This window comes from Caloenas nicobarica, chromosome 14 (genome assembly GCF_036013445.1).
Source record: "Caloenas nicobarica isolate bCalNic1 chromosome 14, bCalNic1.hap1, whole genome shotgun sequence".
Lineage (NCBI taxonomy): Eukaryota > Metazoa > Chordata > Aves > Columbiformes > Columbidae > Caloenas > Caloenas nicobarica.
The window spans coordinates 8,340,170-8,367,188 of record NC_088258.1 but is presented as its reverse complement, the minus strand read 5'-3'; the positions used below and the strand labels follow the sequence as shown (position 1 = coordinate 8,367,188).

The following is a 27,019-nucleotide window of genomic DNA, read 5'->3' as shown; positions in this document are numbered from 1 at the left end:
CTCTTGAAGCCTTATCTTGAAGCTTTGAAGCCTTATCTTACTCCTAATGTTATATTCAGCCTGCTAAATATAGCTAATTTTTCTGATATTCAGACATGAAGAGAAGGTAATTAGTGGTGTTTGTGTACAGAAAAAGCTGATTTGTGCAGGGAAAACACAAAGTCTGCCTCCCACATTTCCACGAAAGTGAGCGAATGTAAAACTGTAACATACCCTTTTTCCCTCTTGCCTCGTCAGAGAGAGGGAAAAGGAGAAAACTGGCTGCTTTAGGCAAAAATATATTCAGAGAAACTGGAAGAGTTGATCCAATGCAGCAACTTGAGCAACTTTTAGTTGAGTATGTTTAGTAACTGGTCATGCTCATGAGCAAATGAAAATTAGAATTAGGACAGTATCAGTCAAATTAACTCATCATGATTTAGAGTTAATGTGTATCAGTCAACTTAGCTCCATTTATTGAAGAGCATGTGTCCAACTCTGTTGCTGTTGTCATCAAAGCTCTTCTACAATGGGAACATTAAAATCAACAAATCGATAAGATGGAAAAGAGCCGGCAGCAGGAACCCATGCTGCTCCTGAAAGCTCCAAAAAGTCTTATCCAGTTGTGCATCCTTATTTCTATAACAGAGGTAGCTCTGAAATAAGTGAATGAATGATCTGGTAACGTATGGAGAGCTTACAAGTCAGTGCCTGAAAGTACATAAAGGTACCAAGTACATACAAAAATGTCTTTCATCGTGAGGGGAATCCATCTCAGGTCTGTTGACTGTGATGGGAAAGAACCCTCTGATCAGGTGTGGGCATTGCAGGTATGTCTTGAGGCTTGGTGGTGTGGGAAGGGGCAAAAATGTAAGTGCAGCCATGAAAAGCTGGGCAGTTTGGAGTGATTACTGTGCTGTGGGCTATGCCATGCTTCACTGTCCACCAGCTTCAAACTTTGTTTCCAACTTTGAGGCAATGAGGAACTCTGGAGGAATTCTTTGTCAAAGGTGGGTTGAGATCCACTGGGAAAATAGCTGTCTTGTAAAGAAACCCTGTTTAATTCTTGGAGCTTCCCTAGCAATGTTAGCTGTGTGCAAAAAGTTGCTCATAAATAACAAAGCTAATATTGCTAGGCTGCAGAGTGCAGACCCTCCAAGTAAGAAGCGTTAGTTGTCTGAGCTTGATAGAAAGTCCTGCCTCTGCCCAGAGGGTCACTGAAATGGTATGTCATTGAAAATACAGACATGAGAAGGAATAGACAGCATTTTGAATGCATGACATTTTCCTTATACTTTAAGTCATTATTTGTCGTAGTTCATATTTTACTATATGTCACTTTTCATTCTACTGTATTTTTAGAGGATTTTGAAATTACTGCTTAAAAAACTGTCTCCATTTCTTTTAGTTACAAAATGCAGATCTTGTAAAGCACAAGACTGTGAAGACACATTTCCATGCTTTAAAATTCTTTTGGAATTGGCTTGGGATGGGAATTTCCCTGCAATTCTATAGCTGTGGTGCAGCAGTTGTGGCCAGAAAGCGAAGCTGTCACAGTGCAAGCTAAGGAAAACACAAACAGTGAAGGTACAACAGGGGTAAAAATGTTCATGTAAACTTGTAAAGGTTTTATTTTTAATCAGTTCAAGCAAGTGTGAATTCAATACTTGTTGAGTTCTGTTGGCGGTAGAATGGCTGTGTGTCGGCCATTGAGGGGAAACGTTAAAATGATGATGGCAAGTCCCCAACCTGATATTGAGTGCAGATGGTATTTCAATGCTGGCAGTCAATCAGTTCATCGATTGGGAACAAATTCTTACATTTTAGACCTAGCTTTGAAAAGTGCAGACAGATCAAAATCAGCTGTTACTTTTCTGCCTGGACTTACCTACAAAGAGGTGGTTTGTACAGCGGTGACCTTTGGTCACCTGTAATATACTCTACACTGTGTGAGTGCATCACTGTCTCTGAAGATCACCTTTCTTTAAGCACTGGTGTATAGTCCTTCAGAATCAACAGCTTTAACCCCAGAAAGAAAGGAGAGTATAAAGTCTTAAGAGAACTGAAGAAACTAGAGCCAGGATGCTAAAGTATTAGAGAGAATAACAGCAGTGAAGATACAGTAAAAAAGAACTGGCCGGATCTTGGAAGTCATCCAAAACAGGAGCATCTTGGAGGAATAATCCAGTGGGATATTAAAAAGAGCAAAAATCAGGACCATGCGTAATGGCTAGTTTATTCAGATCAGGAAGCTATCTTGGGATATTACCCTTGCTGTGAATTTGTTTTATTGGGACTGTGGTTCAGTATAGGTGACTGAACTCTCTTCTGTAAACATCACTAACCCACTCCATTGTATTTCCAGGGAGATGTTCTTTAAATTGCAGTCTGGTCTCATGATAGACATAGTAGTGCTGTGTTTGCAGCTTCTCAATCCATATTAATGTGGTAGCTCTGTTGTAGTGACAAGTTTACACGTGGGGAGTTCAGTTCAACCAATGTTAGGATCAGTTGACATGTTCCATTTAACACATTCTGATGGGTTCTGTTTCAGTCAGTTGTTTCAAATTTATAGAACCGGGCAAAATATTTTGATACTCTTGAAAAAGACATTGCTGTGATTTTATGCATTAACATACAGTGATAACTTTGACATAGGGGGCGTTTGAGGGGAGGTTGAGATACTTTCATTTTAACTTTCTAAGGTTGAGCATTTATCTTTGTTTCAGGAATTTTGTACTTTTTTTTGGCTTGATGTTTTGTTTTGCAAAAAACTAAGTCTGATCTGTCAGGCCATTCCAACAGGCCAAAGTTACTCTTGTTCTGAGTAGCTTGATGTCAGCGTTAATTGAAGTTCTTTGTTGATTGCACTTATTTGAAAATCCCCTGGCACTTGGCTGATGTTTCTAGCATCCCTAGAGCTTGGTGAGTGTGTTACATACAGGTATGAAGGATCTGGGAGATCTTCAGTCAACCGTTCTCTTTCATGAGGATATGTGGATGGATCTGTGACCCTTGGGGTCCCCATAGGCATTGCCCATGAGGTCTTTTCTTTCCCAAATATCATGTTCTTTGGCCCTGTGGTGCTTTGTGTCCTGTCCCCGAGGTCAGTAAATCCCCCAAGGAGCCAACACAGAGGATAAGATCTTTCGATTTGCCAGCAGGTGGCATTAAGGGAGCAGACAGGGATGTGCCGTGGACATTGCTAATGAGGAGATCAGCAGGACTGGCTTCCTGGGAAGCCTGGCTTACCCTCTTTGCCTTTACTTGCCAGCTCCTCCCCTTAGACTGTGCCTGGGTAGCTTTTCTAACACTTTCAAATCTTGTACAGAGTGATTGCCTTAAGTTTCTTTTATTTACCACTTAGTGTGATTTTTCCTAAGTCATATGGCCTTATTTTGCATCTCTGTATGATTGAAATATGTTGTTGTTTTACTAGGCTTGGATGAATTACTAGAAACAAGGTTGTAAAAGAATAAACATATTTGAAAAGTATTTTGGGTGCTCTCAGTATAAATGAGAATTTGTTCACTTCAAAACCACAGTGGCCATCAGTTGAAAGAGAAGATTTTGTGTTGCAAAATGATATCAATTTAAAATGAAGACGTTTGTATATCCAAATGGATGTTCTTTTCATGTATCAAAAATTCTGGTTCACTTTCACCAATGACTGTTCAATAGAAATCCATCGTCCTTGTTCTGGATGAAGTCCTCTGGTTGCTGGGGGAGCATATCCTTCACATTTCCATATCAATGTGTTCTCTGAGGAAACTGTCCAAAGAATTCTTATGCCAACCAGCATCTTGCTGCAAGGATTTCAACTGGGAAAAATACACAGACGAATTTACAGCAAAGATTGTTGCTTAAGTGCATACTAAAAAGTGTCCAGTCTCTTCTTTCAATGTGTCTTAATGAAGGATTGCATGGGAAATTACTAAGGACTAGAACAAAAATAGTTTAGACTAGAGACATGTATTTAATGCCAGAGGGAAGGTTGTTAAATCCCACACTTGGCTCTTACAATGGCTGTAATTGCCACCCAGAAACCAAGTGTTCCTAGAGGCATCTCATGCTGTGCGGCCAGCGTAAAGCAAGGATACAGATTTTTGCTGTGTTCTTAGAGTCTTCCAAGCATATGTCATTTCTGGGTAAATGTCTTGGTCCGTTGAAGTTACTAGACTCTGGCAAATTGGTATTTAAGAAAAGGATCAGGGCATGGTGGAAGAGGATGGATTTTTTTCCTGACTCAGCAAATCATCATGCTTTGGAGGAAAAGAGAGAAAGGCAGGCAGAGACCCATCAGTGTCAAACTACATGAAGGGAAATGACAGTTAACCAATATTTATGAACCCTTTCGTCCATTACTGGTCTAAAAGAGCTATTTTTCTGACAACCATAGATGATGTGACCTGGGATGTAGAGGCTGGAGGGAAAGCTCTCCCTGGCTGCTGGTTTATCTCAGGAGCAGTGTCTGAGTCTGTTGGCATGTGGTACACCCGCTACGAAATAACCAGCACCTGATCCAGAATTACAAGGTCAGAGAAGGGAAAGTCGGCAGAATTCCCAAATTATTTAAATCTATTAAATACATGTTTTCAAAAGCATAGACTTGAACAGTGATGTTTGCAGATGTACGGTCCTGAACCTCTGACTAATTACGATTCTACCTCAGTTGTACTTGGCAAGCAGACAGCATTTATTCAAGGCCCTCTTGCCAGATGTGCTGGTGAAAATGCTTTCCAATAAGATTCCAATTAAATGCCTTATTAATATTTATTGTTCACTGATTGCATTTGTTGGTAACGTGTATTCACCCAGCAGAGCTCAAATGAAATGCAGCAAGGTGTTATGTGCTGGGGCGCGGGAGGGAAACGATTCTCCAGTTGTTTGCACTCACTGCATGGTGTGTAAGTGCTGATATGGATCCAACATGCGGATGGTGAGGGTCCCGTTCAGTGAATTCCCTGTGCAGGACCGGTGGAGCGTGGCTGGCGGGCTCTGGCAAAAGGCAACCACTGCATGTTTGTGCAGCAGCGAGACGGGTGAGCAGCAGGGCTAGCACCGCTTTAGTTCTGTCTATGTTTTACATAAAGCAAATGTTGCCAAAAGTGATTCTCAGAGACTAGAAACTGAGGGCACATTGGGCAGTGTATATTCCTCTTGGTCAAGTACCGTGCCATGAGAAACAGCCGCCTCCTCTGAGAGGAAAGGAAAAGCTGAATTTGTCTCGCCCTTTCAGTCACAGTAGTTCCCAAATGTAATGAATCAAGAATGAAATGCGAGCAGTGACATCTACCTGGAAGCCCTCTGGATTGGGCACAAACTGGAGTGAATGATGGCGTGTGTGGGACTCCTGCTGCGCAGATGCAATAGTGTGGCCGCAAGTCCAGGGGACAGATGGGCTTAAAGCATTTCCCAAATGAAGGTTTGAAATGGACACAGCCTCCTTCCCCCTGTCACATTTGGTTATACCAAGCATGGTTTTCAAACATCTGAGCTGAGTAATTTCCATCAGCCAAACTCCGCTTGAGTTACACAATAGCATGTTTTTATTAAAGTGTGAGTTGTCCCTTTTTGTTAATATTTCTCTGTAAAGTCATTGTGGCCTTGGAGCAAACTCCCCTTTCTTTGCTGTCAGGGGTGAGACAAAAAGGCAAGACAGAGTTAATGGCTTCCAAATATGTGAAGTTTGACAATCCAAGTCTTTGAATTAAATGCCTGAATTGCTGGATTTCGACACCTCCCTCTGGCCATTCCATCAGTCTTCAGGCATAGAGCACATAAATATGTTATCTACTAAAACCAAACTTCTGACCTCCAAGCCAGACATTTTGATCTATACCAATTATACCATTTCACACATCAAGGTTTTTTTGAACAGTCAATGGATTTGTTGTGCATCTGTATTAATCTCTTTTAATGTATTGTGTTCTGTTTCTGTTATTATGCTGATGCCAACTGAGAGTAATTCCAGGGGAGTTAAGCACTTAAGGATGAAGCTGTTTTAAAGACGAAAAGAATGATTGCATTTCTCTTTAGGATTGATTCTTTTTCCTGTGTATCGTAGAGTTTATGAATGATTGTCAATTCTGAACCACATTTTTCTTCCCCAGGATTTAAGAAAATAACTTAATGAGATGAATTGCTATCTGCAAAGTGCTCAAAGCTTAGATTTTAAGGTAGAATTGGCTGACATTTAGTAAAAAAACAAGTCAGCATTTCTTGGGGGAGGTTCGGGTTTACCCTGCTTTTTTATATTAAACCTTGCTATGCTTCACGTTTTATTTATGAGATTTTTTATAAATAAGATTGCTAGCTGGGTGTGTTTCTTCCACTACTTCATATCGATAACGAAACCATCTGACACTACAGATTAAACAAGCTCTGCAGTTGGTGCACATTGATATCTCTTTACTTAATCCTGTCAGTCTTAATTGATAGGGCTTATTTATGTGCATGGGGAGATTTTTCATATGATTAAAACCAAGTAATATTGGTGCATTCGGAATATTGGTATTCATTTACAGGGACAAATTTGACTTATAAGCATTGATTTTACTTTTTTCATGGATTTACATAATTTTTAGAATGTCTGAGCAGTTACAATGGTATACTCTTTAAATGGATTCACTTCATGTTTAGACTAAAATAAGTAGTGTTTGACTTAGCAACGCTTGAGGAAGTGATTCTGTTTCAGACATTTAGGGCTCGATTCTGCTTGAGACAGTTGAGGAGCTACAATGCACTGCGGAGTGTTACCAGGTTTGTTTATTAAACTGACAGAAGTTGGCACAACAGGGGAAGTGAGTTGGTGGTGGGTTTTAAATTTTTCTTCCAGGAAAATATTCTGGAACTGACTTGGGTCAGAGGTGAAAATGGGAGCCCAGCCCAGGCAGTGACGAGGCAGATGTCCCACCACAGGAAGACTTGCCTTTCAGGGAGGCTTTTTCCAAATGCATTATAAAGTAGATTTCAACTCCTGTCATGTGTCAAGGCACGGCCTGTGAGTCTGTGCTTGGCCCCTTGTCTTGACACAACATCTGAGAGTGGCTGGAATAGAAATGAGAACATCATTTGCTGAGATAGAGCATGTTTTCATTAATATGTAAACTTGCAGCTTATAATAAGATAGATAACAGTTTCAGGATTGAGCCTCATGTACAGTGGGTAGGCGCAGTGAAAATTTTTTTTTTTTCATTATCTTGAATGGTAAACCCATCTGCCAGATACAGAGTGCTGCCGAACATGGCTTGCTCTGTTTTTCTGTGGGGAAACTAATTAAAAGATTATAGCTTCTGTGTTGAATAGTTGTTCAAAATATATTGGTGACACTGCTTGCCATTCAAATTTCATCATGTTGCAAGCAGCAAAGGCAAAGCCTGCCGACACTTTCCTCTCTTTGGGATTCAGTTCATCTCATTCGCTTTCTAATCTGATCTCCCAGGATATCAAATGAGTGCTTCTGGTTGTTAATAAATGCCTAATGTTAAATGAAAGTTAAATGAAACCCAGCATCCTACAGTGATCCAGTTTACTTTGTGCAAGGCCCTTCTGACAATCTCCAGAGAACTCGTGTCTGATGTCCAAAGGAGAATTGTCGTCTTTAGTTGGGTATAACAGAAACAGTTCTGGCATACTTTGGTGCTTGAATTGGCAAGTCACTTTTTCTGTGCGATATTTTTAAATAAAGTCCCGTTAATGGGTGCTGAGAAGCACTTACTGTTAAATGCATCCCACGCCGTCCAGCTGGAGTGGGAGTTTCATCCCACAGCTAACGTAGGTTGATCCAGTTAAAACCAGCACCCTGGTGTCTGGGATCCCATGTTTTCCTCTTGCTGCTAAGTGAGACTTTGATTTGATTTGCACTGTATTGCAGTTCTATCACAAATTTACTCTATACTAAAAACATAAGAATTAAGTTTCACTTGGCATTTTCAAAGAAAAATTTGGCTTTAAATAATAAGAAGTCAGCTGTGGTTCACAATTACAAGTGAAGGAGCAGGGTGCATCTCTCTGATCTACTTTTCTGACTTTTGAGCTAGTTTCCCTTTGTAGCTTTAAACTACTTTTCCCCTTGTAGGTGATGTTGCTGGGACAGAGGGAGCTGCAGCCGGCAGAAACCTGAATGTATGGGGAGCATCTGATCAGTGGTCTTCACCAATTTCAGATAGTCTAAGTAAACTGCTCAGAAAACTAGGTCCAAGACTTAACAAAACCCAGGTGGACCATATTAGAAATGGTGATCTAGCACAGAACGTGCTTCCACAAGAATCCTTTTCCATTAAGAGGGTTTAATTGCAGTCTCAATGAACGTTTGCCCCAGCAGAGATTAAACTGTACTTGTCAAGTATTGACATAAACTGGTTTGCTTTCTGTGTCGTCTCGTTAACCCCTCATCAATGAAGGCTGACTGACAGCCTCGTGAGGTCAGTGTGTTGCATGTTGAGTGCCATTTATCTGCAAGAACTGTGAAGTAGAGAAGTTAATATTTCATCTTAAATCTCTAAGTGCAGGTATTTAATTACATGTTGCAGCCTGGATAACAAACAAGCCATCTGTCATGAACTGTACTTTATAGCAAATAGTTGTAAAATGTAAGATGTCCAATACTTTAAAATTGTCCATCTCTTGTTGACTTGTGTGAGAGGTGAGAGTTAAGACATCTTCACTTTTCTTTCATTGCAGAGACTAATCCTCCTTCCATTCGAATGGGTTTTCCTTCATTTTGTAAGTTTTCACTTTTTTTCCTCCCTTACGTAGGAAAGTAACTTATTAGCATTAACAAGTTGGGAACAAAGACTCTGGAAATCTGCTTTTGAAATGAAATATTAATAACTGATATTTTTATTTATTCTGTAAGAAAAAGTTTCAGATTTTTGGATTTATTTCTGCTTTATCTGGCTCTTACAAGAAGAAGTTATTATTGTCGAGCAGTTTCACCAGCTGCACTTTTATCATACATGTGGAGTGGTTATGGGACTTAACGTAACTAAAATGGGAATCATACCTGTGTCTTGTGTATTAGGTGTGGTATGTTTCTTATTGGAATTAAATTATATCTTGATTTCTGTGTTTTTTCCTGCTTGATAATAAATCAGGAACTGCCTCTTGATGCCCCTTTGGGCATAGCCCTTAGCTTTAGTTACTTCTTTTGAAGAACACTATAGAAATGCTCTTTGCAGTGTTACTCCCATCCTTCTGGGAGCAGTTAATTTCCCTTGGAAACAATAGGGCTGTCTTAGGGTAAATTGGAGAGCAACTCATTGCAAACCTGTTGCAGATTTTGTTTAGAAAGAATAGTTTTATATTTTGATCCATTTGCCAAGGCACACACACCTTTCTAGATGCGAGCAGTTTTATTGATAATAGAGACATTATGTAAGCAAAATTGACAATATTTTATGAACCCATGACAACTGGTCCTGATAAAACTAGGAGTTAAATTGGATTCAGAAGAAAGATTACACATAATGAGCCATTGATATTGAATTCTTTACTTTTATTTTTTGATCTTTGTTGCCTTGAGATGATTCGTTCTTCCAGTGAGTTCATTCCAGGAAGGATTCCCCACAATCCTCAGAGTTTTGCTCTTTCTCTGTACTATTGAAGTTCTTTCTCTGTTATTACAGTTTCTTTTTAGCCGAGATGCTCTTTGATTTCTCCTGAAGGATCCTTTTAAAAAAGCAAATGCAGGAGCAAAGCTGCTTATTACTGATATTCACAAAGAGAATTGCTCTAGTAGTTCTTTACTTCAAAAAAAAATTTAAGATTATATGAAATGCACATATTAATCTTTTCAACCAAGGAACCTGAGGACGTTAATGAGGTCAGAAGTAGCGCAGCTGTTGCTAAAATGTGTTATGTTTTCAAACCTTTACACTGGTTATGGCAAAGCTTAAATGAGGCTTTGTGTGAAGGTTTAATAAGAACTTGGAAAACCGTGTTTTGTAAGCTGACAGGCATAAGACAGTCTTTCCTAGGCAATCTCAAAAGAAACTACCTTCTATTTCTCTTGTTTGTGAATGCCCTGAGGTGAGGATGAGGAGTTCCTCCGACAGAGGACTTGATATCAAGCACTGTACTGCAAATGGTCTAATACCACAGTCTGCTGGGAAGATTTCCTGGGTGTCAGGTAAGGATGGAGAACATGAATAGATGAGCAAACACTAATTACTCACCCCTTTTGCTACATAGAACATTTTTTTGAATGGTGTTTCCTGAGCTGGCTTTTTTACTTCTTCTTTAATGGGAAATAAATCATGAAGATGAGTTGACAGAATATGCACTGCTCTAACATTGTATGTAAAAGACTGTACATAGGACTCAACATAACGTGTTTCAAACACATCACTAAAGGATGTGTGACAGAGGCAGACACCAAACAGAGGCTTTCGGTATTGGAAAACAGAAGCGTCAATGTCTGGGCAGAGCTGGATGTCTGATCCATCATTGCAGACTACTTAGTCTCAGTTTTAATTTAGTCATCTGTCTCCATCTGTAACCACCTATTTGAGCAGTGAATTCAGGAGCAAATCAAAGCCTCTGGTGGAAATGTCTGAAAACTCAACCTTGTTTCTCTGCCCACAGACAGTTTCCCTGCTAATTGAAAAGAGTGTTAATGATAATGACTGCTACCCTGTGGATCTACTTCTTCACTTTCAGGTAGAATGGGCCCATGATTGTTATACAGGTTGAACACTGTGTCCCCATCTATATGTCAGGTTTTTTCTGTTGCTCGTACCTGTCTGTGTGGAACTTGATCACATTGTTCACTTACAGTATGTCTCTTTGCAGTGAAGTGTCTGGGATTAGATAAAAGGCTGATCTGGGACGACAGATGCTTATCTGGTCTGATTTACAGAAAGGGTTTGGGAATTGGCCACTAATCATAACCAGATTGCCAAGAGAGGGGACAACGTTTGCTCTCAGTTGTGCCCTTGCTTTACAGAGAAGCTGCACTGAAGGCAGCAGGATGAGGTGGGCAGTGGATATTTGAACCACTCCCCAGTTACAGCTTAAAGTAACTTAGCTGGGGTATCCTTTTTTCCAGCTAAAATCCTGACAGTTTTGCTTACACCTGCCAAGGTGCAGGTTCCTTTCTGCCACGCAGTACTACCAGGGTGTTAACGTAGTGACTCAGTGGTAACATGAGCAGTGAGAGAAGAGGCTCTTGTGTGATGAAAACAAGGATGTGAGTGGGTGCGTGCCTGCCAGGCAGTGCTGTATGACTGCAGTTAGCGTGGCCGTGCCAGGCCAGTCAGTGTAAAACCAGCTAAGAGCTGGTAAGAACCACCCCAGCAGGGTTGTGAGCGGTGGCTGAAGCCCGTACGCTTGGCTGTGCTGTAGCAGTTCAGGTATTCCTGCACAAGGTGTGAACATACCTTGGGTTGCACAGCACATCAGTCAGTGTTTGGATCCAGTGCCTACCTTCTCTCCTGGCTCTGCTTTTGTCTTATGTTGTTCTTCTAAGAATTCAGAACATGCCTCCAAGAACATGCTCCCTGGCATAGGCCACCTCCTGAAAATAATGTTAATGTTAAGTATTTAACTCTGTATGCGAAATGTTGGAAATAACAGCATGATTAGCAGGAGGACTTCAGTTCTTTAGACTGACCAAACTCTAGCCTTTGTGCTCAGTTTAGAAAGTGAGAGCAGAGGCATAGTAGGTTCCAATGTCACCTGAAACTCAAGTAAATGTAAGGAAGAAATCGATGTATATCCCTAAGAAGAAATGGATTTGTATAAAAATCATGACCATTATTGTATAATACCAGTCTGGGATCCTGCCAACTACTGACATCAGTGTCTTTTCTGTGTTTAACAATAAACATTTGCAAGATATTTTGCAGAGCAGAGTCTCTTAAGTGTCTAGGCATGGTATTCAAAGCTGTCTAAAGATTTTGATGGAAATTCAAATTCTGAGAAAGTTTTGAAATACACAGTCCAGAAGTACCAGCTGTCGCACTGCTTGAATGTGCCATAAGAACAGGAGGATGATGAACAGTGACACTAATTTTCTTATACTTCACCTTAAGTTGGGGGTTTGCTGAGGATTTTCTTCTGAGGAAGTTTAATGGAAGAAGCAGTTTCAGTTTAGAGCTTTAAAATTCTCCGAGTAGGTCTTGGCACCATACTTTATCAGGAGCGGGTTCAGATTCCTTTATGTGCATTTTGATGTGCTTTCTAGAGTCTTCTGTAGTTATTTCATCTTCAAAGTTCCTCCTGCTTCTGCATTAAGTGTTCACTTCATCCTTGGTTCTTAAACAATGCGAAGGTTCAGTAGAGGTAACTGGAAGGCTCCTGTGTTTATGTTTCTAACACAAGCAAAATACTGCAGGCTAGAAAAGATGTGAAATCAAGGTTGCATCAGGTGGTGGTGTTAACTGTGTATGTTTCGTGTTCCTCTTTTTCTTCGTTCTGAACATACCAGTTTCTCTTCAGCTCCAAATCACTTCTATTGCTCTTTTCATGGCCAGAATTAGAGAGTAGGGATTGTAATTTTGGGGCAGTGCCTGTACAGTGAAAAACACAGTAGATAATCTGAGCCTTGTCACATTGTGGTATGACATTTGTATCCTGTGCTCTCACTTTCATTAACTTCTAGAAAAGGAAAAGTATACATGGGAGAATTCCTGGTGTAACTGCTGGTCGGGTAGGAAACGACTGAGAGCTGTTGCAGTGACTGTGCATTAGTGGCTTGAGTGTGTCTCAGGTCATTTATGATGGTCTGTAGTGCGTAAATCTGTCTGTGGCCAGCTCTGGATATAGTGCTGTGAGAAAGAGGCCAGAACGCTTGGGTCGGCCGCTGCAGACACCCACAGGACACCTGCGCTGGGCGCCAAATAAAGTTAAAATCTCTGAAGTAGATGGAACTGGTATAAAAACGTGGTGCACAAAGAAGAACTTGAGATTTCAAATACTGTTTAATTTCAGGGTATTTGTAAGTATGAAACAATCCTTTAATAGTTAATGAAAGCTGTTACTGGTACTTTTTGACAAACTGACATTTATTATGAGCATTTAGTGGGTTTCTGCTTTTCCGCATGAAGACTAAACATGGTGCGAGCGTGCAGGACTGCAGTTCAATACATTAGAAGCCGTGCATGCACAGCAGAGAGGAAAATCTCTCCCTAAAAGATTAAACGAGGGCATGGGCAAATGCCTTAGAATTTAATTTAAGTTTGGGACCAAGATGAAAAATGAAAAGCTTACTAATGTTTTAATTAGAACAGTGTCTTAGATTTTTTTTTTTTGCTTCAGAGATATTTTCTTTTTAATTAGATTATCTATGTAGATGGAGAAATGTAACTACTTAATATTTTTCTTTGCCTTCTCTTTCAGCAGCATTTTTGCTTTATTGCGTAACATCGTTGATGCATTAGGTAGCATTTTCTAAAGATCATTGGTCTTGACAACAAATGTTCCCAATTGAGACCATGATGCGCCGATGGAGTAAAATTACTGGCATAAGTGTAAAGAAGAAGGTTTTGGGATCTGAGTTTTGTGAGAATGTAGAGGATATAACAAGAGCAGTACCAGCGTTTGAGAGGCTGTAGTCGTACCTGCTCCAGAAACAACTGGCACAGAGGGTAGTTCTGTGACTCCACATCTCTTGTCATGGTTTGAAGTAAAAAGACACTGCAGTGATTAGGAGGTATCTGCAAGTTCACTCTGAGTTGAGACTGTTGCTAGAACCCAACAGGCAGATTGGAGGCTGTTAAACAGCAGAATGTGAGCCTGTAATGAGCTGTAGGTCCAAGTCAGTAAAAGGTACATGTGCTCTTGCCACAGCCTCACACATAGAAGACAATATAGCAAGGTTTCTCCTCTGATTTGGGTTCTTGACAGCAATGAATCCAGTGTGGAGTAGATAAGGACCAAAGCTTTCTTGCTTAAAGGACTTCTTTCTCACTGTGACATGCACACATGCACACCCCTCACCCCCGTGTGCAGCTATGTGTCCACATTCTTCCCTGACAGCTTCTCACCTGGAAATGAAGAGTCTGAAGAGCAGATAGAGATCTGATCTGAGGGACAGGATGTCGTTTGCTGTGACATCTGTCTTTGCAATGATTATGTCTTTGCGACTTTCATATTGCTCTCCTAGCTTATCCCAGATTGGCAGGAGTTTTCTGCAGTCATAGGACTAAGGGGCATCTGCAAATTTAAAGATGAAGGTAGAAGGCTACAGTCTGGCAGAAGAGCATGTGCTGGTGCAATCACTGGAACCCATTTAGCCCTTAATGTTAACAAGGGTTTGGATTTCAGTTGTGATCAGTCTCTACTTGAAACCATTCACCCTTCATGAATTTCATGAGTTTTCATGTAGTGATAACTAGTTATTCACTAACACATTTCTGACAGCAGTGCTGCTTTAGCTCTCTTTAGCCTTTTATGACTATAACAAACACACACTTGTCATATGGCTTTGCTGGAGATGTGTGCCAGATAACCAGCGCAACCCAAGTAAGGCCTGCATCATTCCTGTGCTGAAATACTTGCCAGAAGCACAAAATGCTTTCTGCATACTAAAATTAACTGTGTTCATAAACTATACTATACTATATTGACACTAAAAGGAGGAGTTTGAGGTGTGGTGGTGTTTTGTCTCTGAGCACCGCACTCATGCAGGTTAGCAAGAAGGCAAACTGCTGAGAACCCGGTATCCCGTTATATAGCATACAACACAGTCACAGTCCGTCAGTCCTGAGAACAGTGCTCACACTGGAATTAACATTGCTGGGGCACTTCCCTGAATATGCTGCATCCCATTTACCAGCTTTTCATTTTCAGAGGACAGTTCAGTTCCTACTTAGAATGGTTTGTTCGTGATAATGAAATGTAAAAATGAGTTGCATGAATTAGATGGCTGCAGCCAACAGGGAGGATTGCAGGCACATACACCGTTAAGAACTTTTGGAATTTGGCAATATAATTGTCTATATTTACGTGAATGCTGTGTGTTTGTTCTACTGAAGTAACTAAGGCACAAACTAATCCCTGCTGGCCGTTGCAGGGATGGGGCAAGAGTTTCTTGCTGGGAAGGGTCAAGCAGGAAAGCTGCTTCCCTTTCAGACAGAAAAGGAAAAGAATAGTTATAATTTGCTAAACCACAATTACGATTTAATCTCTGGGATTTAATCCTAGAGCATTATAACCAGACAGCTTCACTTTAACTTTCCTTTTGTCCTTGGAAGACAGCCTGACTCTTACAGAACAGCATGTTGTAATGTTCCGTTGTACAACATGACATTCTAGTGTCATTTTGTCTTTCAACACTGAGATTTGATGTGGCCTTGACAAATATTTACTTAAAGGATGCAGTTTTACTGAGTACAACCCTAAGTCTGCAAAGGTATCACAATGTTTCCATAGATATGACAATTTTTTTCTTCAATGCTTTCATCAGATGACAAAAATTCATTAAGCTGGGCTTCTGTACAGTGCAAAGATGAGTTCAGTGTGTATGTATAATAGCTTTCATTTTTCACTTCCAATTGATCATGTTGAAGCAACTTAATCTGAATGCATTGACACTTACAAAACGTAACAAACACAGTCGTGGTCCTTATTAAAGACGATCCTGTTGAAATTCTTCCCAACAAGCACATTGACAGGCGTCTTTTCCCAGACCTCTAGAATTTCTTCTCTAGAGAGGTGTAGCTGAGCAGAAACAGAAACACGGCTGTGAAAGTGCAGGGAGCATCAAGAAACTGCACTCCAGCTCAAGTTAATGTGAGACTGATGGGATGTTTCTCTAACTAATGTGCACTATTACTGTATGTTATTTTTTTATATCTCTACATCCTAGCGAGCCTTCATGTGCTATCACCTTCTATCTCTTCAGCAGGGAGCTGGCTTCTCGGACCCCTGAATAATTGGTGGTCAGAATTATAATACTTGTCCCTTTCTTCAATACAGGCTCCATAGTAGGTTGTCTGAAAATGACCCTTTGGAACACAGCTGCGTTCGTTGACCTGAATTCCTGCTGCCTAGTGTTCAGAAGCTAGACTACTGAAAATCTTACCTGTTGTGGGCTCTCAGAAGTGATGTAAAACACACCAGAAAGTGCACATTGCTGCTTCAATCCCTGCCTTCACCACCAGTCACAGTCCCCACGACTCATACTATTTATATACTAGGTGGCAATTTCTTTCCTTTTACACCACAGCACAGTAGTAGAAAGGGACACATTGCCCGTGGAAGCTGTTCCCTGGTGCGACTGTGCTACCCAAGCAGATCCTGGTTGAGAAGACATCTGCTCCTCTTCTGTCCTTCTGCCCCCTCCAACATTGAAATCAGGATCTGCTACTCAAATCTCTTAAATTCTGCCTGCTGTCAGGCTGACTACTTAATCTTTTCTCTTTGTGATGGGAACAAAAGTAAATCACCCTGAAGAGCACTGAATAAGCAAAGCATTTTAATGTATTTTTCATGCGAGTGTAGAGGATGCTGCCTCATTATGACAACAAATTCTGTATTTACCATTAGGAATGATCCCCCATGAAAATTCACTCTGCTAAACTTGCTCACAACAAATACCAAACCTGACTGCACTTTGAAACTGTCCATTTTCTATTTACTGGACTTATCTGTAACCTCAAAAGCTGTTCCAGTCATTGTTTGCATCCCTCCTAACTAAGGAAGTGAAGTTTCTCCATTACTGTATTAGAAAGATTGAGACCTAGGGAGTTTTTAAACCACTAAAATATGTCAGCTGAAATAAACTAAAATATTGGGCCATAAATGATTTTTACATAGGAGGACTGGAGAACTTCGTAGTCCACTTCAGTTGTTAAATACAGAGGAATGCTCTGTCAACAACTGTAGATGAATGCATTAGAGTGAGAGTAAATTAATAAACTGATGATCGGAACAGCACATTGTTCTAAGCAGAAAAACGATTTTTTGCAAATTGGTTAGTGTTTTAGCTAGTGTAGTAGAGGGGCATTTCATTAGTAACGAACATACCTTCGCTTTTCCATTTAGGACGAAATTCTTTCAGGTTCTCCACAGTCACCTTGTCTGCAGGCATTTCGTACTTTGCATCGCTTGCAGGATTTAGGATTCTCATGGCGGAAACCTCCATGATGTGGTCAACCTCCCTGATGCGAAAATACTCCAAAACTTGTCCATTCCTTGTTTCATTGGTATCCACCAAGGCAAATATTATCTGATAATAAAGAGAGAGTCATGCCTCTGGTTGAGTCTTCCAGCTTTGGTTTAGCCATTTTAGAGAAATGGACCATGGGGCTTGGCAGTGGGTTAGGACCTAACCTGAAAAGAATGAATTGTGTAGAACGACGTTTTGGTCTCAGTCGAACAACCAGCAGCTCTGTGGACTTTTTCATTCCTTGAACCTACTTAATAACAGGTGCTTAAGTAGCCAAGAGGAATGAAGCTTTTCCCTCTGTCCTTTCACAGTGGTTTGCTATCACCTATTTTAGTAACACTTCTAAATTACCCTTCAAAACTCTTATTTCTCTTTCTAATAAGTCTTAACAGGAAAAAGGAGCTGAATCACCTGTAATCCACATGTCCTTACAGATACTAATGTATGATATTTTATTCCTAGATGACATACCATTCTTCAGTGTCTCACAAACTTGGAGCAGGAGTAGCACCACAGTGACTGACAATGAAAAACTGAAATACTTCTGTGTGTGACCTCCTACACCTGTTTATATACACACAAACAGGTGTCCTGTGAGCAAGGCTATGCAGATTGCAATATTTCTCAGGTTTCGTAGCTGGTTCAAGCTCTCGGTTCAGTCAATACCCTGAGATCCTCATGGCATTTCCTGGTGGTGGCAGAAATTGCTAGAACCTTGCTAGAACTATCTTTGGTTGAAAGTTGCTCCTAGAAAGTCATATTTGTAAAATCAGAAACAGGTTTATTGAGAGCAGGTGGAATTTGTGTTGGTTTGTGTGATCTTTGCATTTAAAAGAATAATTTTCAAGTGAAGTTTTACTTTTCAGCTTGTGTCCCTAACGAATTAAAATAATAGTTAGGTAAACTGGTTTTAAATGGTTTGGTAGAAATAGAAGATGGACTGACAGCAGTGTACTTTTACCAGTAACATTGGTGAGTGTTTTTCCATTGATCTTTCAGCATTCGTATTTGCAAAGCAGGATTCAGCATTACAAACCTTTCAATTCCACAGCAGCAGACTTGTAGTTTTCATAAAGCCTATTGAAAGTCTCTGAGTTCATTGGGGTGAACAGCAGGATGTGTTTTTCAACAGGGGCATCAAAAATCTTCACAGATGTCTGGGAAACAAAAGACTCAACATCTGTTCCACTCTCTGTAAGCAGAACAGTGAATCAGAAGCTCACAGTGTCAGTTCCATTCAGTTCTGCTATTGCAAATTTTACTTTTAAGACTCAGTTCCCAATGATTTCCATAGCCATTGGATTTTTTTTTCATTGTTTTAAAGAAGATAGTGAGAAGAATCAGCAGCTGCCACCTGTTTTCTCTGTTCCAGGAAAAACCTCATTGTTATTCATAGATTTTTACAGCCAAAAGGGACTGTTACGATCTTCTAGTCTGACCTGTATAACACACATTGAAGAATTAGTGCTAAAGATGTGCTGAAAGCAGAAGGCAAGGAGGCCCAACTGCAGCAGCCGGAGGAGCTGGACCTGGCTGGGTCCTGCCGTCACGTCTGGGTGGCATCAGCAGCTCCCCTCTCCATCCCTGCACGGAGCTGCCCTTGTTCTCATGCCACCCCATGACCAGAGGCAATGGAGTACCCCCCACGCAGGCAGATATTTCCATGTCTTTCCCTTCCTACCTGCACTAGCAACAGTTATTGCTGGTTCCTTTCTTCCTTGTCTTGGCCCGGAGGACCCGGTCGGTTGCTGCGTGGTAGTGGAAAGGTTGGAGCCAGGATTAGGGACTGATGTTCCCGCCTCCCGCCCCACTTTGCTGCTGCAGAAGCAGCCTGGGCCGTGGTGTTGGGTCCCCAGGAGGGAGGTGTTTGCATGCTCAGGCAAGTTCACCGGCCAGCAGTTGCCCATCTGCTCTAAGAAACAGCATCCCCAGGCCTCTTTTCTGCATGGGTTCCTGTCTTTCTACTGTGGCTTTTGTTAATACAGAGAAATACGCACACCTCAGGATTATCTTCAGTGACCAAATCCAAGGTAAAGGTTTTTATTAGCCTCATTAGATCCAGTTTGTTCTGTCTCTCCCATCTTCAAGCACTTCATTATGCATAGTTTTTCCCTTGGACAAATAGTGAAGTTTGCGGGTTTGTTTGCTGTATCAACTATAGGAACAAAGAGACTGTCTTTACTCTGAAATGTTGTTCTCACCTTTGCTGTTTTATGATCCTCAGTAACTGAAATTCCATAACTTGTACAATAAATGTCACAGCTAGATTACAGAACAAGATTATGGCTAAAATTCAAGGTACATCTGACAGTTTTAATTTGCTCAGTAATCTTAATATACTGAAAGACCTTTTCTATTTCTGTACACACTATCTGTGACATACACTCAGAATGCCCTTGGTCTGACCACTTTATAGCCTAAATGTTGGTGCAACTTATGTGTGGTTTTGTTCTTGTTGGCCACTTTTGTTGTTGAAGATGGCCAAAAACGATGCAAGGGAAAAGAGGTAAACATCTGCAAAACTCACTGAACCTGGCAGTACATGTTGTTTAGAATGTGGGTTGGAAAATAAAGTTATTTTATCCAGATCCTTAAGTATAAATTAGGAGCTTGAATGTAGGCATCCAGACTGAAAATATCAGTTGTCCAAAGGTTGCTATTTGCCTCTTACTTGCCTCTCCTGTCTGTAAATGCGATATTTTTTGTGTTAAGTTGTTTGAGTTTCAACTAGGAAATTATTTAGCCTGAAAAATTCCCAAACTGCCTTTCCATAGCTCGAAGCTGCCACAGCAGCTTGCTGCACCTTGCCTGCTAGGCTTTTGTGCTCCTGCCTTCCTAAACACAACACGACTGTTCTTCTGGATGCCACAGTTAGCACGGACGTCCTCGCTGGCTGTTATCCTGAAAGGCCTCTCCCGCACATCTCTTGCCATGTCACAGAAAACCTCCACGCTGTCTTTGTGACGTTCCTAGTCCCCAAAAGAGTATTTATTACCACCGTGTCCTGCATCCTGCTAGGATGTGTGGGAGTGAGAGCTACAGGTGAGGCAGGACCCTGAAAGCTTGTGAGGTAGAGAAGAACAGTGTCATTGTAAAGTGTGTTTGGCTTGTCATGATTACCTCCATGGGGAGATCCTAGGAGTGCTGTGACATCGCTGGTGCATTCACCTGTCCAGCTGGTGTTGGCTGACCTGCTTCAATATGGATGGCGCATGGTCCCCAGTGTCCTTCCTGTGCTCCTCTCTTCTGCCCTGCACCCCCCGGCATTTCCGTGCTCTGCAGATGGCAAAGGATGGTGCCAACAGCTCTGCACAGCCGGCAGGATGAGATGGATTAGAGAGGAGGGCTCTCGGCTTGCAAGAGGACCTGACAGATGTGTTTGGTGCTTTGAGTGCTCTTCAAGGCAGGGACCTTGACTCCTACATCTGTCAAATAGTCACTGTGCTGTCCACCCTCAAACTAATAGTAAATAAGCATGATGAAAGGCAACAGCACCTCCAGATTTGATTTAATCAGACAATTATTTCATGCTAGATGAATAGTAATTTATATGCTGAGACCTCCCAGCACATCCTGGCACTCACATTTGTGAGCAATCTGTGACTAATGGAAGGCCAAATACAGCTCTTTATTTGCTTGGGCACTATTTTGTTGGCTTCCACCCATTAAATTTCTGACATGCCATAACTCATGCTCATGTATTGTCATTTCAGCCCCTGAGTGAAATCAGAGTCCAGTCAAACACGTGCAGGCAGCATCCGCTGTCAGTGGGGTCAGGAGCTCTCCGACATCACTGCCACGGCAATGACTTCTCAATCTGGCCCAGCACTGGAAATCTGCCTTCCTTCATCAATGGCTGCAAAGCAAAATTCTGGGCACCTTGAGCATTTTCACAGTTTGTCCTATTACACCGTATGTGTTTGCCAGCTCTGTTACCGTGGGGCATTCTGGTAATGAATCCGTTTTCCACATCCAGAAAACTTGGACTATGCACTGTAGCCAGCACATTTTGGATCTTATCAGTTCAGGTATGAGTCCAGACATTGTGCTTCGAACTGGGCAGAGAGGTACCAGAATAAAAGTCTCTTTAGTTAGAGAAAACTCTTAATTGAGTGTTTCAGATATTAAAGATTTCAAGGACACGTTGAAAAAGCAGGAAAAACTATTCCTATCTCACTGACTTCTGACTGCATGACTTGACAGCTGAAATTTATTTTGCGCTATTTAACTATTGTTCTGTATCATTCAGCCCCAAATCCTAAGAACTTTTCTCAGATCTCGAAACTCGTAGGAATTTTCTGGAGAAAGGACAACATGAGTTGGATCGTATACAGCATAATATTTTATGACTTCCTACCCATGCAGATTTCTTAGCTGGCAGGATCTAAAAACCACAGTTAGTGTGATGTTCATGGAGCTGTGCTCTGCCCCCCACACCGCGTTTCGTTGAAGTTGTTTAAATCATCAGATGGAAAGATGCAGAAAGGCACTTCAGTATATTAGACAATATTTACTGCTTTTTTGATTGAATTAGGCAGGAAAGGAACATTCTTTCACCAGAACAGCCTGCAACTATTCATGTCTATGATTTTACACCATGTTTGAATAGAAATGCAGCTATCAGGTAACCCTGGATTTTTAGATCGGTTACAACTCTGGGCAGGGTTTACAACTTTTTGCATTTGGAGACTCCCGTAGCAGTATCACCCACACCAGCAATGAGATAAGTCTCTCCAAAGAAAAGGCTGGAGTTAAGTAAGGATGGGTAGGCCAACAGTTCTACCCACTTCCTAGCAACCACCAAATTTGGGACGGTTTGGCAGAAACTCTTTCTCTGAGGATACAGGAAAGTCTGTTGTGACCAGGGCTGTGCAAACACTGCCGTAACAGTGGAAGGTCTCTGTGCCTGGGTACCTGTTCAGAAAAGTGCTGTGGATATGAAATGGTCTTATCTCTGCCTGGGCTGCTCATCTAGAACTGTGAAAATGTAAGTAGAAACAATTACATTTTAAAAAAATGAAGAGAAAACTGTGGGCCTGAGTTTTTCAGGTTGGTTCTGGGTCTTCTGAATGTGTGGGATTTGGTGGTCATCGCAAGCAATATATCCCAAAGTTGGAAGAGAAAACAGCCTTTTGAGTTTAACAGTGAATTACTTTAAAAAAGCCAATCACTGCCAAATCGTCAGCATGTATGATGGCTTCAGCCTGATCAGTAGAGCTGATTAAAACAGTGCTAGGTCCTGTTCTTCTTTTCACCCATGTAATAAAGGCTGAGGCCTGTCTGACCCCTGTGGAAGGAAAAAAGAGTTGAAATGGCCATCAAAATGAATGACGGAAATTTCTATGCAATCAATATAGAGGCAGTGGAGGTGCAGTAGGTTGCTGAATACAAATGGACTTGGGCTCCTTAGGGCTGAGCTCAAAGCTGATTCAAAGTGAGCTTGGGGCATCCAAATTCAACCTCAGCTTCTAGTCACCGTTTAAACTATCGCTGACTTAGGATCAGTGATGGAACAGTACTGTGTTTTCTGGGGCCTCTGCAAATGACTGTATGTCCAATTAACTGCTTAATCACAGATGGAGAATAGAGATGAGGAAATTCAGACAAGTAGGAAACCTGTTCTGCAAGATTCCATGTGTCACAAAATCACAGTAAGCTATGAAGAGCTATCGACCTGAGGTGTAATCCAAAATGACTTCAAACCAGTTGCAGATTTTATTGGATTGTCTGTTCAATTAAATTAGGTGTCAAAATTGTTCCTTCAGTGCTGCAGAAGGGATCTGATAGGCACAGGGACGTGATAAAATTCCTCCGTGGTGCTGCAGCTTCACTTTTCAGTTTAGACATAAGAAACAAAGCTCAAATGTCACAGTTGTCCTTTAATTCTGGATTGTTCCATCTTTTTGGTTCCAAATTACCACCACCAGTTTTACTGAGATTACAGTCAGTTTATTTAGTAAATTCTCTTCAAGCTTTCAAGAGTTTTAGGAATCTTGAGTCTTTAAAAAATATGTTTTCTAACTATCATGTTTTCAGAAGAATTGGAGCCCCAAGTTGAGGCTCAGGGCATGAAAATCTCAGCCATAAAGTAACCCTTTGACCTCTGCATGACATCCTGCTCAGACCAGAGCAAGAGTCCAGCAAAGGGTTAATGAAAATTGTATAGGAAAAAGTCCATATGGTGGGAAGTGCTAGAGTCAAGATGTACAGTACAAGTGGATTATCAAAGATGCAAGTCCTGGTACTGTGCATTTTAGCAATATGACAAGATCAAAATTGACTCAGACTATTTTACTGCCATCAAGTCATTTTGCAGCAGGCCGCACTGCAACTGGTTTAAAATTCTATTTATTTTAAGGTGAAGCAGGCAAGCATCTGCTCTGGAGTGTGCAGGCTGCAGAGCAAAGCACAGAGCAGTATCTAGTGGCCGCATAGTGCTTGACTTCTGCTGTCTAAGTGCAGAATGGAGCTGTTGCAGCTTATGTCAGTGATGTAAACCTCAGCATATTTCTCATGTGGTTAATCTTTCTATTGGGTTGCTTTAAACAGCCTGTGTAGCCTGTTAGTGCTGGCCAAATTCTGGCCTTGGAGTTGTAAATTGTGATTTTACAAAGCATAAGATTTGGCTTTCGTGCTATGTCCCTTGCCAGGACAGCCATTCAAAATTTCTCTCTTCCATACAATATCTGAGTGAATTTCTTGATTTAAGCAAGGTCTGCAGTTTCTTTTGTGCTATGGAGTATACCAGGTTGTGTATGAGGAGTCGTTAGGTGGTCACTGGGCATTTTCAGTTGCCAGTTTTCAGTAGTTTGAAAGTCACTTGTGATAGGTGAGATTTTACTAGTTGTTGTACATAAATACTTACCAGTCAAAATGTGATTTAAGTCATTATTGGTGGTACCTGTGCTCCAAACGGTTCATGCTATCTTGTACAAATCATAAAGCAGAAGCCGGTTTCCTGACTTCGTGTGTCTTGCTAGTGAGTGTGTCTGAAATAGCCGCTCTCTGCTGAAGGGTGTGCGTGCTGGGTTACCATACTCTATTCCCAGTTCTCACAAGCATACCTGTCAGATAGGTTTACCAGTTTAAAGGAGGTTTTCTTGTCAATGCTATAGATTTAACGAGAAGCTGAAGGTAGGTGATTTCACTCTCCCATATCAGCACCTCTAATAAAAGTGCAGTATGGCGAATCACGCTTTCGGTGGCATTTGTGCAGAAGCTGCTGTTTGCACAAGTCTAGATGATGGGAACTTGGGAAGAAATTCAATAGCAAGGAGGAGCAAGTTACTAAAAATACTGAAGATCAGGTTTCAGCAGCAGCAGCCACAGGGGGCTCAGCAGTTAAAGAAATCAGAGCACTTGGTTTTGTACAGGCTCAGGAGGCAAACTTCAGTGTCATTTATTTGTTTGTTTGTTTGGTGTATTAAACTTACGACTCAACTGTATCTACTCCGAGTATACCAAGAGAAGCTTGGTGAAGTCATGCAATTTTTGTCAACTTCATCATTTTAAGAAAAAAAAAATCTTTCTTTTATATATGTTCCATGAAAGAAAAACCTCTAATAAGGCCCAGATTTCCCAGGATTGCTCAAGTCAGTCCTATTCCAGTATTCTTGTCTTTGCTTAATAACTTTCCGTAAAGATTTCAAATTATTCCATGGTTTTTCTGAGCCACATATGAGCTCCCTCTTATGGCTAAATGGCAAAATTATTTTCCTTGGTTTAGGAAGTATACCTGTATATTACAGAACCTAGTGAATTCACAGTGTGTTGTTAGATGCACAGGGTTTTGCTCCAGCCTGTTTCTGTCGCTGTGCTACCCGGGGGAATTGCAGTGAACTAGAAGTGCAAATGGAGCAGGTTCAGGACCAAACTCTTGTTTGGTGTAACTCATTTTTTAATGTTTATTGTAGTAAATGGGAGTAAGTCATCTTGTTGGGGTGATTCTCTGTACTTGGTGGAATTACAGCAGCAATGATTTTGGCTGTGTGAACTAAATGTAGAGAAGCATATTCAGTTATATGCTTGGAAGATGAATTCAAATCCAAGTTCTTATATTGGTACAGAGGTAATTGCATGTTTAAAACCAGGGGTAAAACGAGCTTGCTATCTTGGTGTATTCTTTATCTGAGCATCTGTATTTTTCTTCTCAGCAGCATAATAGATCGGTACATCCTGTCATTACATACCATTATCTTATCAATGCACAAGACAGTTTACCTTTGCAGTCTATGGGATCTTCCCTGCTGCCATCCACAAAAAATTTCACTGTAGGAAATTCTCAAACATTAAATTATTTTCCAAAATCATGTTTGTGTGTGACATTGATTTTGCCAAATTGGATTATTGGAGCTTCTTTTTTGAGCAGTTATGCAGCCTCAGCAAATTCTTCAGACAAATTCTGAGATGACTGAGATAAAGAAACATGTGGAAAGGATCAAGCAAAAGAGAATAGGTTACATAGGCCACAGCGTGAAGCTTTCTAGTAGAGGTTTTTGTATTGAGTAGTAGGTGGAGGAGTTGAACAAGGTCTTTTATAACTCAGAAATAAACAGCGAATTATCTTTACTTTTAGCTTCTTTGTGTTGGTGCCGATTCTTCACCACTCCACGTGTCCTTGGACCGGTCCCAGTGAACAACTAGGAGAATTGCAGTAGTCTTCTGTTGGGAAGAAGGGACGTGGAATTCAGAAGCAGTTTGACTGACTGACTATGCTGGGTATGAGTTAAAGAGAGGTCAAGGGTAGTTAGATATTGCTCACATTATGACTCTTTTATAATATACCGTTTTTGTAAGCATTTCACTGAGGCGAACCTTTGTAATGCAGAAACTGCTTTTTCTTCCAGATAATATAGCATACAGAATATGGGCTTTTAGAGGCGAGTGGTGTATTTCTGCATGCCCTGCTGTGTGCCAGCCCTTCTCTAGCTCAAATAGCCATTGTGTGTTTGGAGGAAGAAGGGCCATCCAAGTCTGGGCCCTGGAGTTATAAGTTACGTTAACATGAAAAAAGAACAAGAGAAAGAAACTCATCACACGTTGGCTGCTCTGTATTCAAAGTCAAATAAGAGGTGAAGGCCTGGAGCTTTACAGTTTTGTAACTTGAGTTGAAAAGAAAACAAATTTGACTTTCTTTTGATAAAGTCGAGATGACATATCTTGTTAAATTTGTTTGATTATAAAGAGCAAAATCTTTTTATTCATATGCTGCATAGAAAATTTTTCGTTTCATCAATATACTTTTCAAACACGAACAACTGAAAAACATCCAGTTAATCTTGGTTTCATACAATTATGTGTGTTCTTGTGTATGTATATATGTGTGTGTATGTACACATATTCAGATATATGCTTACACAAGCACGCACACATATGCACCAAAGCACATATCTAACAAAGTAACTGTCTTTTGTTCCTTCACAAAATTACAAATGCACTTCTCTAAAGCCTGGTGAAGACATTGCCCAACATAATTTGAACCAAAAAATGAATGAACATTTCTATATGAGTTCTAATAAATGAAAGATAAAACTACTAATCTAACCCGGTGCTGGGTTACATTTCTTGCATTATTCATCATTATCCTTGCTCCGAATCCCTGCCATCAATCATTTTCTTCCATCTAACTGCTACAGCAAGGAGTGTGAAGAGTAGCATTAAATAAAGTTATTTTCTCAAAGTATTAACCTGACAGGCTCTTCCAAATTCTTCCACATGTAAACCCATCTTGGCTTAGGCTCATGGAAACCCCAGCACTGGAACAGCTGCTCACATGGGGTCTTGTTATTAGAACAAAACTGTGTCTGTTCAGGGGGCCCTCGGATACTGTGATGATGAATAGAAGGTACTTCCCTAAATAAAGTAAATAGGCCTTAAAGTATCAGTCCAAAGCAATTGTGTTCTAATTGCATGTCAAATTACTGTTTC

General features: G+C 40.8%; 1 protein-coding gene across 1 annotated transcript; it reads right to left on the bottom strand.

Moving 5' to 3' along the window:
* Positions 1-9,579: 9,579 nt before the first annotated feature.
* On the bottom strand, positions 9,580-25,511 carry PDILT (protein disulfide isomerase like, testis expressed; the record flags this gene model as incomplete). Its single annotated transcript, XM_065645016.1, is given in 15 exon segments — positions 9,580-9,651; positions 11,407-11,463; positions 11,465-11,505; positions 13,963-14,136; positions 15,521-15,545; positions 15,547-15,642; positions 16,951-16,972; positions 16,974-17,152; positions 17,257-17,339; positions 18,129-18,249; positions 19,092-19,169; positions 19,172-19,204; positions 19,924-20,061; positions 22,246-22,379; positions 25,313-25,511. Coding segments are annotated over 15 exon segments (1,452 nt in total), but the record flags the coding sequence as incomplete, so codon positions are not given.
* Between the last annotated feature and the right edge of the window lie 1,508 nt (positions 25,512-27,019).